This window comes from Pithys albifrons, chromosome 1 (assembly GCF_047495875.1).
Source record: "Pithys albifrons albifrons isolate INPA30051 chromosome 1, PitAlb_v1, whole genome shotgun sequence".
NCBI classification, from domain to species: domain Eukaryota; kingdom Metazoa; phylum Chordata; class Aves; order Passeriformes; family Thamnophilidae; genus Pithys; species Pithys albifrons.
In genome coordinates this window covers 89,489,435-89,502,270 of record NC_092458.1, presented here as the reverse complement: position 1 = coordinate 89,502,270, position 12,836 = coordinate 89,489,435, and the positions used below count along the sequence as shown (strand labels likewise).

The 12,836-nt window shown below is 48.7% G+C and overlaps 1 protein-coding gene across 1 annotated transcript in view; it reads right to left on the bottom strand.

Moving 5' to 3' along the window:
* The window catches only part of FSTL1 (follistatin like 1), a 53,265-nt gene that overhangs the window by 8,723 nt on the left and 31,706 nt on the right, over positions 1-12,836 (bottom strand). The window contains exons 3-6 of the mRNA XM_071559951.1: positions 5,039-5,143; positions 3,703-3,832; positions 2,441-2,473; positions 667-797 (exon numbers count right to left, since the gene is read on the bottom strand). Coding sequence (XP_071416052.1) covers positions 667-797; positions 2,441-2,473; positions 3,703-3,832; positions 5,039-5,143 — 399 coding nt within the window. The remainder of the gene's footprint in view (positions 1-666; positions 798-2,440; positions 2,474-3,702; positions 3,833-5,038; positions 5,144-12,836) is intronic.

Sequence of the window (12,836 nt, the reverse complement as noted above, 5' to 3'; positions counted from 1 at the left end):
TTGAAGTCTTTATCAGGAGCCAGCCGTGAGGGGGAGGGACACAGCAGTTCATGTGACTGGAGCATGGGATCTGCTGGTTACAGAAGGGGGTGGGGATGGGCTGGGGGTGACTGGCAGAGAGGATGGAAAAAGAGCAGGATTATTGAAGGGCTGAAGATTCAGGTGGCTCCCCTTGCTCTGCAGAGCACTAGGGAACTGCCAGCTCTCAGCCACAACCTCACTCCTTGAAGCCCCTCTATGTCCCCTATACCCATCTCAACATGGCCTTGGGACTGTCTGGGACAAAGGATCAGCAGCCCCTGCCCCAGCTTCCTACATTTCCATCACTTTCACCCACCGTTTTTCCTCTATCTTTTGTCCCCAGAGGTTAGTTCTTTACCCTGCCACAAGCATTGTTGGTCTGCCCTTCTTTTCCCCAGGGCAGGTCAGACACCAGGAGACAGAGATGCTCCAGGTCTGGTTGTCACGAGCTGTGTCAGTGGCTTTCTCAATGACTGCTGCAGGCAGCCTGTAACACACCAGGCTGTAGGACATATCAGAGCTCTCTGGCCCCCAGTCTGACAGGCACAGCACACACTGGAACCTCTTGGCTGGGGGCACAGCAATTTTGCAGTGACAAGGCAAGAAATGGTTTCTGGGCTCTGAGGCAGCTGCTGCTCCACTTGCCTTGAAATACTTGTCCAGGACTTCGCTGTAGTTACTGCCTTTGGAGAACCACCCGTCTGGGATAATCTCAGCTTCCAGCCACTGGATGACGCGGCGACGGAGCTCGTCCCTGTCTGACTGGTAGCACACAACTGTAATGGGAGACAGTGCAGCAGAGCAAAACACGAGGATGAGGGAAATGGAGTTCATAGGGAGGCTACAGAGAGAAGACTGGAAACAAAAGCCAGCCAGCCTGCCCTGATGGCAGCTTGCAGCCTCTCTGTCCTTGGAGATACACCGCTGCCAGATGCAAGCAGAGGTTGGAGGCAGGGGGCGGGTCATGTGCTAAAAGGTGTACGGGCTGCGGGTGACACCATGTGGTAAGGCTGGAAAACAACACTCCTGCCAAAGCTGGTCTTCCCGTTGCCTAATCATGCAAAAGAAGGGGATTGACACTATCCTCAGCCTTCCCGATGGCGTGCAGCACTGGCATTCAGCTGTCAACCCTCAAATACCAAAACCTCTATCCTCTCCAAAAACTACCCTGAGCAAGCCTTTCTATCACACTGTTGCCAAGACTCGAATTTTAGAGCCTGTTACCTCAGGAGATTTTTTTCCTTCTAAGTCCTAATTTGTCCACTCTGACTGGAAATGAGAGCGGGTAAAGTTGGGCTTGTTCACTCACAGTGTTCACCAGTGTCACAGGTTTCTCTAGGTGGTTATCAGTTTGTGTGCTTGTACCAAACCATGCATTTAGAAGAAAAACTAAAAGCTTAGCTGTGAGTTGTCATCCCTGGCCAGAGGTCAGTGAAGCCAGAACAGGAATCAGTGTGCATTCATGTCACTTACACACACTAAGGATCTTCCAAATCCAGTGATTACAATCACAATCAGATGGACAGACGGAAAAAAAATAATCTGTAGGAATTCTGCAAGTTCAATTTTGAACTTCTTTAAAACTGCTTTAAGGTGGTGGCTGTGCTCTGACATGGTCCTGCCTCTTAAGTCTGTATGAGGGTTTGCTCTCATCTGTCCTAAGAAGCTGATCATTATACAGCTCCAGCACTTAGAGGCCATGAATGGGAAAAGTGTCCCCCGATGAAGGCAGAAGCCATGGCTCTCAAATCCATAGTCTTAAGTACACATGGCAATATATAAGGAGAAAAACCAAGCACAAGGAATCAAAGAGATTTATCATTTAGGTGTTCTATCATTTAGGTGTCACAGAATCATTTAGCTTAGAACAGACTTTTATAATCATCTTGTTGGTGGATGATAAGAGGCAGTTCAGCTGCACCTGACTGCCCTGACAATGCCCCATTCATTGCCTTGTGCTGCCTCTCTGCCTCTGCACCCGCCCGTTCATCACTCCTAAAGCAAAGTCTTCTTTTAAAAGAGTGCTGTTGGAGCTGGGGACAACAGCTCCACAATTATTATGTCTTAGATCCCAAATGAACCAGGTGAAAGAGTGCTCTCTCCCTCAGTCTGGGTGATGAGCAGTTTGTGTCCCCAGGGACAAACTGGCTTTCATTGCACCTTGTCCATGCTGAGTCCCTGAGACATCCCAGCACAGTGAAAAGCCCAGGAGATGTACAAGCTCTGAAAGGTTACCCAGGAGTAAAAAGCTGGGAAATCGTATTTCAGCTGATTTATCAACTCAGACTCTGCTACAGCCAGTGCAGAGGAATGACTTTTAAACAGAGCTGTGCAACCCTTCCAGCACACCTTCCTGCCCATCTCCCAGTGCATACAAATGTATGCAGAGGCCTCGGCCAGAAAGGAGATGGGTTCTTACCTGGACTTGCAGCTGGATTCTCAGACTTCTTCTCTGTTAATGGAAACACAGAAGAGAACATTTCTGATGCAGTGTGAAGCAATGTGAACCTCTTCCCACCCTGGGTGCCACTTGGACAAAAGCAGAGGAACTTGTGAGTCTTTGGGAATATGAGGGCCACTATATTGTTAAGGGACTGGAATCCCCCAGACCTTGAGGACAGCCTGAAGACAGTTTAGACTGAAGAAGAAAAGGCTCAGGGGCAATCTCATCAATATTTATAAATCTGATGGAAGGAAATGAGGAAGACTGCACCAGACTTTTTTCCATGGTATCCAATGACAGGGCAAGAGACAGCGGGCACATACTTAAAAACATGAAAATCTCTCTGAAGACAAGAAAACTCTGCAGCTGGTGTGGGTGTGAGTTAAACAGCCCCAGCAATGAGGCAAAATCCTTGCTCCTAAAGTTCTCCAGGGTCCCTCATTAACATGGATCATAGTATGGGCTTTGGGGGTTTATCCTGAGAGTATGACCTTTTGTCAGCAGGTAAAATGAGACTCTTACCTGGCTGAATCCACAAGCTTAGAGAGAGGCAGGCAGGAGGAAGCCATGGTCTCTCAGCAACCCAGGGAGACAATAGCTCCAGGATCCCACCACAGCCAAGGTGTCAGGGTTTTGAGAGCACTTATGAAGACCTCAATGGTCCTGCCAGCCTCACCTAGGGCCTCCATCCACACTCTGTACCCATGAGCTCAGGGGTTCCATTTCATCTATGTTTCAGCCCCTAGTCCTTGCCTGGGATTACTGTGTTGTAGGCATGCCTGTCTCCAGCTTTGTTGCAAGCACTTTTGTACCTGTCATAGAGCCTGCTGACCTAGGTTCTGACTTGGTGACTGTCTTCCCACTTGAGCTCAGCCTTGCTATGAAATGCATCACTATGGACTTGTTTGGCAATTACTGGCGTGTGTCTGATTCTGGTTACCGTCACCAGACCTAAGTTCATTACTCGATTTTGGGCCTACTTCATCACCACTAACTTTCCAGGTGAACTGGACTCTTGGTTGAACCTGGCTGTTGTTCACAGGCTTGCTCTGTTTACGTCACTCTGGGACAAGGTCTCAGCTGGTGAGGCCTCTGCCCTTCCTTGTTATCATGCTTCCCTTTCAACTATTCCTTCCTTGTTATCATGCTTCCCTTTCAACTATTCCTTCCTTGTTATCATGCTTCCCTTTCAACTATTCCTCCCTTAGATTGTAGCCAGCCCTCATTGCCACGGTTACCTTTGCAGTGGCCATCATAGTCCACCTGGATCTTGGAGCCAGTGAGACAGGCATCACGGTGCAGCTCACAGTGGTTCAGGTATGTCTTGCCATTGCTGCCACACACAGGCCTCTTGTGAGGTTTGCATTTCTGTGAGAGAGCCAGAGAAGACAGTGTTTTACCTGCCTCCTAAGACTGCTAGAGGGAGGCGGGTGAGTCCCACCGTCAGCTCAGCTCAGCAGAAGCCCTGGCACAGCCTCCTTGGCCCTGTGTTTGGAACAGGCTGAACCCACCCACAATCACCCCCGAAAATCCTGCATAGGGAAGTCTGTGGGTATGAATTCAAAGGCTGCACTTTATCCCAGTTTCCATTACCACCAGCATGACAGGAGTCTTTCTTAAAGCAGACCCCTGCAGAGAAATCAGTACTCAGCATTATCCTGCAACTACTGTTCCATGTGCCATGGACATGCCTGCCCAGATGTGTTTCTGTGAGTCTGGTCTGTGAACCTCTTCTTGTTTGGCTCCTTTGCATCTTTTTGTATACTCTGATCCACCTTTCTGCAACTGAAAGCAGAATAAACCACAAACAAACAGTACAGCCCACAGCAGAGAGAGTTAGTTCACCAGTGCCAGTGGTCAGGCTGTGGGCTTCTTACTTCTGTTCCTTTCTGTCTGGCTGAGCCTACCCAGAGTGACAGACTCTCTTCCTGCAAATAGGGCATTTCACTCTCCAGTGCTCTGGCTGGCCATGCAGGCTCTGAGGGGAGTGGGAACAAAGAGCCACATGCCCATTCCCAGGATCCAGGCAGAAATGGTTTGAAGGCAAAGGGGCAGAGCGATGCAGGGAGTCACTGTGTCTCTACAGCTGGGAAAGACTCTTCTAATCATCTCTGGCTCCCTGCTGGATGAAGCTATTCATCCTCACAGCACTCTACCACAATTCTTTCCATTTTACAAAAGCTGATTTTTAGTAGAGTGCTTGTAATCTCCTCAAACAAGATGCCAGTGAGGGCAGGCTGTCTTGGAGCTTGCAGACCACTCCCTACTGTTCTCCAAAGCCAGCTGTGTATCTGTACCCTACTGGCCTTTCCCAGCAAAAGACCTTCAGCCAAGTCTCCTGTGTGTGTAAAGACCCCAGGCAGTCCTTCCAGCAGCACAGCTGCGAGTCCCAGACAATGTCACAGGGCTCTTCCCCACATGACACTGGAAACAATTCTTTTGTTTGAGGAGCCACTGTGAATTTGCATCTGCTCCAAAACATCCACAGCCTTGTTCCATCATGGGATCCTTCCAGCAACAGCTGGGGAGTGATGGTGGTGACACCTGTCCCAGACACAGAACCTGTCCCTGTACCTCAATGCAGAGGCAGGTTGGCTCTCCCTTCTCAGTCACTGCACACTCCCGACCAGCTCCGCAGAAAACATTGGCACAGATCTTGGATTTGCTCCTTGGCTCTTCCTGCAAGATACAAAGCAAGAGACACAAAATACATTGTTACCTAGGAGAGCAGCAACACGGCTTTAAAAAAATAGCAGCTGGTATCAGGACCAAAGAGCACCAGGTTATAAGGTGGGAATGACAGCATCAGAGAGACGTTGAGTGCAACACATGAACAGCTCAGACAATAAGCAGGAGCAGACTCTCAAGAACAAGGGCTACACTCCAAGCAGCAGAGGGCTTCCTTGAGGTCACTCCTGGAAAATCACCTAGAGAATTGGAGCAAACATGAGCAAGAGGATGTCTAGCAGGAACATCAAGAATAATTTGCTCATGTCAAGGACTGCTGTCTTTAAAATTTTTTCATGAAGGGTTGGGAGCAGAAATGTCTTTGTTTGAGACATTTAAGAAGTAGGTGAACATATTCATAGAGAAAGGTGCAGTCCTAAATGAGTGGAAGAAATTGCCATAAGGCACCTGATAAGGCCCTTGTCACAAAAACAACTTAACAAAACCACATGACCCATTATCTTGCTTCCACTGGTCAAGATTAAACACTTCAAAGGACAAAACACTGTCATAGATAAGATAATTATACAGTAACCTTCCTATAGTGAAAATTTCTTCCTGGTTCCTGACAGCCTGTAGTTGACTTATGCCCTGCAGCACAATTTACAGGCTTTACAGTCTTCTCCTAGCCAAAGTCATCACAACTATTATTCTTGTTCCCGTAACTGTCAAATCATGTTTTCAATAAAACCACCACTTACTTTTATCAGTTTACTGTCTTTTTTTTAATAGACATTTAAAGGAGATAGTTCCAGGGGTTCAGATTTTGGAGATGCTGGTTTAATACCCTGCTGTGTCATTAATTTCCTTTGCAACTCTCATTTCATCTAACATTTTCCATCTGTACATTGCATATCTGGCTCAGGCCAGCCAACTGGCTTCTGCAACAGTTTTGTATCTCAGAAAGAAGGCTGAGGAAAACAAGATAATGGGATAGTCAATTGCATCTGCTGTGTTTCTCCCCTCTAATATGCAAAGATTTTTTCACTTTCTTATCTGAGCATTATTCTTAACCTCTGCTCATTTGTGGTATCTTTGTACCTCCATCATCTACTTTTGAAAGCAGGTGACAAAAAAGGAGTGGATTTGGTCTGAGGAAGAGGCATTATTGACAGAGGTAATGACAAATTCTGAGCACATTTTTTCTCTGCTTTCTTCTTTATTTTTATTTTCTTTTTCTTTGTTGTTGTTTATATTTAAACCAGAATTTCACAAACAGATCCTGTCTTTACTGAACAGCCCAAAGAGACAGCCTGATCATTTTTTGAATGACCTTGCCCTGGTCTCCACAGTAGTTTGCCTGCTGGCCTACTGCACAGTTCACCAAGCCCAACAAGGTCTTTTCAAAGCACTGTAGAAATCCCTCCAGGTTCACATAGTGACAAACACCTTTCCTACTCTCTGTAACTGTTTCTACTGTGCTGCTTATCCTGTAGAATATAGCACTCAGACACATCAGTCTTAGCTGAGAAATGTATGCTGTACCAGGCCTGCTCTCCTCATAAAGACAGTCTTTTGTCCTCCCTCTGCCTGTTCATCTCCTTTCATGCATCGTTTCTGAGCTAGAAAAGACAGGCTATCCCTTTTGCTGCATCCATCTCTTCCTAGTTACTTTCTGGTGGAGGGCTGAGGTTAATGATCTGGGCACTTCTGGGGTGGGATGGGGCAACACTCTAGTCCTTCACTGCACAAAGTAACCTCATGCAACTCAGGGCAGAGCAGGAAGAATAACTCATTTTGCAAAATGCACAAATTAAAAACAAATTTTACCAGGTTGGAATCTGACTTAGGGCACTCAGACACCTAAAACGCAATGCACTGTAGCCAAGCTAGCTAAGTGCTGATCCATTTAAAGGGTTTTGAACCATATGCCAATTCCTTCACCAAGCCAAAGACAAGAAAAAACAGCTGAACACAGCTGCAAACTGCTCCCCACCAAGGTCTGTAATCCAGGTGCCTGGCAATAGATGGCAGTGCTCTGCATTTCCCTACCCATGGGTGGGCAGGACTGCCAGCAGCAAACGCCTGTCCAAGCCACTGATGCCAAACCGGGCTCTTGACTCCTGGGCTGAGACTTACAGCACTGCTACAATTGCAATCAGCCTCAGCAATCATCCACAGTGACCTAGCTCAAGCTGCAGGACTCCTCTCCCCATGCCAGCTCACTTGGAAACCTGGCCTGCCATGTGGCTGTCTTGGCCACAGCTCCCTCCCCAGTAGTGCCAGAGCCCAGGAGCCATCCCATAGCTCTTCCACTGGGACCTGAGCCACAGATGCCGGCAGGGTGACACCACCAGAACAGCCTCTGAATACAACGAGCTGCCTGCCAGGCTAGAAGGCCACGTTACTCTGATTTTTCTCATTAATAAAAGCAATACAATTTGCTGTTTTTTTCTTCCTGTTATTTTAAGCTGCCCTAGGCTGGCAGTGGGTTGGAGCTGGTTGCCACATTCTGGCATGGCATTCTCCACCTCAGGGTTCTGCCAGACAAAGAAAGGAGTCCAGTTGCTCTGCCTGCCTGCCTGCCTGCTCTCTCACTCTGCCACAGGGTTTCTCAGACCCAGCTTGCTCATCCTTCCTCCTGGCATCTGCAACTGTGACAGCAAATACTGGGCTGCATGCTGGCTCCACCTTTAGGGAAAACTGCTCTCAGCTTCCACTCTAGATCCCTCAGTTCTCCATGCCTCCCTTCCTTGCAATGCTCACCCCACAAACCATACTTTATCCACCTACAACCTACAAGCCATAGTCCCTTATACATAATGCTTCTGCCTCCCTCCCAACATCCTTGAGATCCTCACCTTCTTGCTTCACCAAACATCACATCTCCTACCTGATAACTACCTGACCCTGCATCTGCAACCTGTTCCTTTGTGGCACTCCTCTACCAGGCAGATGCTGCTACAGATCCTCCCTTCACCTCCTGCCAGAGCCAGAAAACTTTTCCCTCCACCAGCCTGCACACAGATGAAGTTGGGAGTTGCCACTGTTCCCGCCTGGTACAGCCACGTGGTTCTGAGGGGGTTTATGGCACACCACAGGGTGGGAGCTCCCTCTGGCAGCTCCTGGCTGCCTTCCCAGCAAACACCGGAGTCTCCTGTGTGTAACTGGGAGTGTAACAGGCATGGCAGTGGGTGAATGGACAAGTACAGTGGGGGTCTGCAAATGAGGCTTTATAATGTCACAAGTCTCTGGTGACCTGCCAGAAGCTACCAGCCAAAGTAGTTTCTTGTTGCAGATATTCTGATCTTACCTTGGCCCTTGTCATGTTTGCTTTTTATAAAGCTCCATCTGCTGGAGTCATGTGAGTAAGTGAGGATGGCAGCTGCCACTTTAATATTAAATAGCTCATGTTTGCACTTAACATGTAAAAGCTTGAAAATACAAACTGCAAAGTTTTAAATGTGAGGTCACACACAAAAATAAAGGACTCCACAGTGTTTCAATGTCATTGCCCTTAAATTAATTAATGTCAGGATTTGGGGGCTGGAATTACAGTTTCTACACTACTTCCTCCCTGAGAGCTGCCACTGCCTTTTCTGTCACCATGGGCTTGGGAAGTGTCACCCGTTCCAGCACAGAGCGCGCTCGGGCAGGCGGAAGGGAAAGGGCAGAGAGTCGTTATTAATTGCTGCACGGTGCCATTTACACCACGAGCCTTGACAAGGCAGTTGCTCTCTTCTGCCTCGGGTGAGATGCCCACATTTTCTCTCTCTCTTTGGGCAATGCTTTTACTTACTCCTCTGTTGCCCAGAGAGCAAGTGTGAAGGTGTAAGAGCAGTGAGAATAAAGGCAGGGCAGGAGTGCCTGGGCCTCTGGAGTGTCTGCCATGGCACAGGAACACTCCAACTCTTCCCCCCACAGCCTCCACAGGGGCATAATCTTCCCAGACATCTCTGCCAAAGACCATGGAGAATGCTGTTCCAAACAACTTGTGGGCCAGAAGTTCAGGGCAGCTAGGCAGTGTCATGTATGCATGTATGCATGCTTATCTGCTAAATGGGGTTGGGAATGCACACCACTTTTGGAAGGCTGGGAAGTGTAATCTCATGGATGAAGGTTCTTGCATGTGAGTGGGCAAACACTAAACAGAAGACCTGAACTGACAGTGCAGTGAGCCATGTGAAATACTTCTGCCTCAGCTGTTGCTTTCTGGGGAGCAAGGAGGAAAAAGACATTTCCAAGGCACCCTTGGGCTAGAAAGCCTCAGCACTGGTGGGGAGGGATCACCATGGCAACTAAAAATGCAGGGCCTCAAGGTGGAGAGCTAAAATTAGGAAATTAGGCAGTGGAAAGGGCTGTTTCTCATGTCCAGCAGCATCCAGTGCTGAGGAGACGGACTCCCAACACAGAGTAAGTGCAGATGTCTGGACCATATCTGAGTCCCTGCCGGATGTCCAGGACTGAGTGTGACTCCACACACCAACATGGTGCCACATTCGGGTCTGAATGGGGTCCCAAGGTCCTGCGAGGTTCTGTGCCTGCTCTGTGCTGGTGGGAGTGCATGGAAGCAGTGTGGTGTCTGCAGAGAGACAGATGAGTGATGGTACACACGGCAGAAAAGAGGCATCGAGGCTCCTCACCTTTATGAGAGAGCTCCTCACTGCAGCTCTCCCTTGGGTGCCTCTGCCACTGGCCCCTGCTGAGCTACGACTGCTGTCACTTGGTGGGAATGGGGACTTTCCCAATCTGCCTGTTAAAGCTGAAACCATGGACAATTCAGTGACAAAACTGCTCTGTAAGGAAGAACAAGCTTCCACCTACAGAGAAGGGCTGTACAACCAGCTCCATGTCCATGATGCCCCACTGCCCAAAGGGAGCAGCAGGGATTTCTGCCATTATATGTATTCTGGGAAACAAGCAGGGAGATCACCCAGCTATGAGGTGGGGAGTTAATCTGTTTCAAAACAACCCCTCAGACTACTTTTTCCTTTCTGTGCATCTTTCCATACAAAATCTCCTCTTGGAAATCTCTAAAGTCTTTTTCTCAGCATCCCACAGTGCTGGAGAAATACTACCTACTGTCATGCTCCTATCGACACAAGTAAAATTCTTTTCTGCTGTTAGCAGTGATGGCAGGTTTTTTGCCTCTTTTGGCATCACTTTCTGGAAATCCATAAAACAACCTGGCCCTCACACAATTCTCAGTGCTGCTTGCTGTAAAATCAAGGCTTTGTGTTTTTGTCTTGTGCAGCGTGCAAGGAAATCAAAGTGCTCTAAAACTGCAGCACTGAAAGCTCCTATGGGAGGCAATCCCATGTATTATACAAACTTCTGTACTACACAGATAAGGCAAAACTAAAGGGCACCAAAATGATGTCTGGGGTTGCAAGATATGCACATACTCTCATGTCTCAGGGAAGGCAGCAGCAAAAGCTGGGGGGAAGTTTTCAGATATAGCCAGTATAATTCACAATAGGATCATTCAATGCAGACAGGGAGAAACAAGCTGTGCAGCTACGTATTTCAGCCTATCCTCCCTATGTCTTCCCACCCACACCTCTTTTACCTGTTCCCCGCAATGACTAACAGGAGTAGGGATATAGGGGGTCTCCAAACATGCCAAGGTGCTGCCTGTAAACAGCACTGCCTGCACAATTTCTAAACCAACTCGACATCCAGCCATGAAATCTAGCACCTTATCCAGCTGTTGTCTTGGCAATGTTTGCTTCTCAGTCCTGACGGACTTTGAGACACAAGGCACTAGGTCAACGATGTAGAAAGCTGAGCTGAGAGGCTGTATCTCCTGACTCCCAATCCTCTCTCCTGTTGTGGGCTGGGAGGGTGAAGCACTTACTTGTGCTGCAAAACTCAAAGTGAGAGGGTTGGGCAGCAGAGCAGCTCAGGGGAGTCAGGAAAATTTAGCAACTCCTGGCACTGAGAAAGCATTTGGCTCGTGCATTTCATCCCATTACCCAAGTGTGCCTTCAGGCAGAACAGCTCTTTCAGCAATGCCCTCCTGCAGAGCTCCGGGAAGAGCAGATCCCACATTTGCTGCAGGGCGGGAATGGGCAGCCAGCTTGTCACCTCTGGTCATTTGTGCAGCTGGTTCTGGCAGCACATTTGTCCTGTTGTTCTGGTTTGCAACTAACAGGAAAACTGCTCGTTCCTCCCCACAACCCTGACCTAATTCCCGTGGCAGCTCCCTGGATCCACTAACACTGGTGTGACGGGGCAGAAATTTGGCAGCAGCATAAACTGAGCAGATTAGCGTGAAACAAGCAGGCACCCCTGACACTCGGTTTGCCACAAATAGCTAGAAAAGGAGAACATTGCAATTTGTCTTCCTTTGGGCTGTTGCCTCAGGATAGCTGCAGACTCTGGAAGAAAACCCACACAAATTACCCTTAATTCTTACTTGGAAGGTTTGAAATTCATTTAGCAAAGGTAAAATGGAGATAAGCCCAGTGTGTGGGCACTGAATTATATCTGATTCCTAGTTCAGCTCTCCAATAAAACCTACATCCCAGGATATCATCACTACAAGGATGATCCAGTAGGCTGTGGAATGACCCACACCCCCTATGCTGGAAGAAAATCTGCTGTCAGAAGTTGCTGAACACATTCATGCAAGGGTCATCCACTGCACACTTCCTCTGGCCTGGTGTTACCTGAACTCAAAGTGGCACCTTCTGGAGCTATTCCACTTCCCCAGGAGTTCCTCACCCTTGCATCCAGGAGGCACATGGTACCTGTCCTCCTGCTCAGACCAGCAAAAGTGTCGGGCAGCTCAGAAGGCTCAAAAACAGCCTGTCCCAGAGCTAGTTAGTTAAAAAGGAAGAGATGTTTGTCAGACAAAGTCTGGACCAGGACTGAATTCCTCAGGGGACTGTGACCAGATGCATTTGACAGTGTTCCCAATGCTAACAATATCCTATTTGAAGGGTGTCAGCATGAGGTCCATGTTGGATGCAAAGGGGTCCAGTGTATTTAAACTGCAGGCTTCCTCCTCCCCCAAATCCTAAAACTATCCTGCAAGCAGCAGAACTAATGAAGCCCAGTTTCCAACAGCTCTCTCTGAGTGGCCTGTCTGTCAGCCAGTCACAGGGCAGCTCACGGACTCCTTCTGCAGGGGAGGTCTTCGCAGGCCCCTCTCATTAAGCCAGTCACCTAGAGTCACAGAACCAGCTGGATCCCATTATCCTGGAGACCTCCACGCTTTATCAGCTGTGGCGGAAACAGGCCGATAGAGCCAGGACTCGCTGGAGGCCAGAGACAGGCAGGCAGACACAGACAGCCTGCTGACATACCTTTGCTTCCTTAGGGAATGGGGCTGCAATGCCTTTGCAGAGCCCCACAAAAAGCTCTCTGGTTCAGCCTCTCATCCTGACAGACTCAACACCGCTGCTGCCTGCAGTCCTGAGGGCAGGTTCTCACTCCAGGCCCCCTGCCATGAATTCAGGCCTCTTGCATTGTCCCTGCCACCGACTCTTTTGCTCCGTCCCCCGTGTTTTCCTCATGTTGGAGGACAGACCCCAGGTCTCTTCTGCTCCCTTGGAGCTTCCCTTGCTAAGGTATTCCAGCCAGGTGCAATCAAGGGCTATGAACAGCCATCTGGACGCAGTGCCACAAGCTGCTGCACTCTTTGTGTGATGTTTTCATCAGAGGATGCATCCCAAACCATTAATCTGCCCCCCAGAGACCT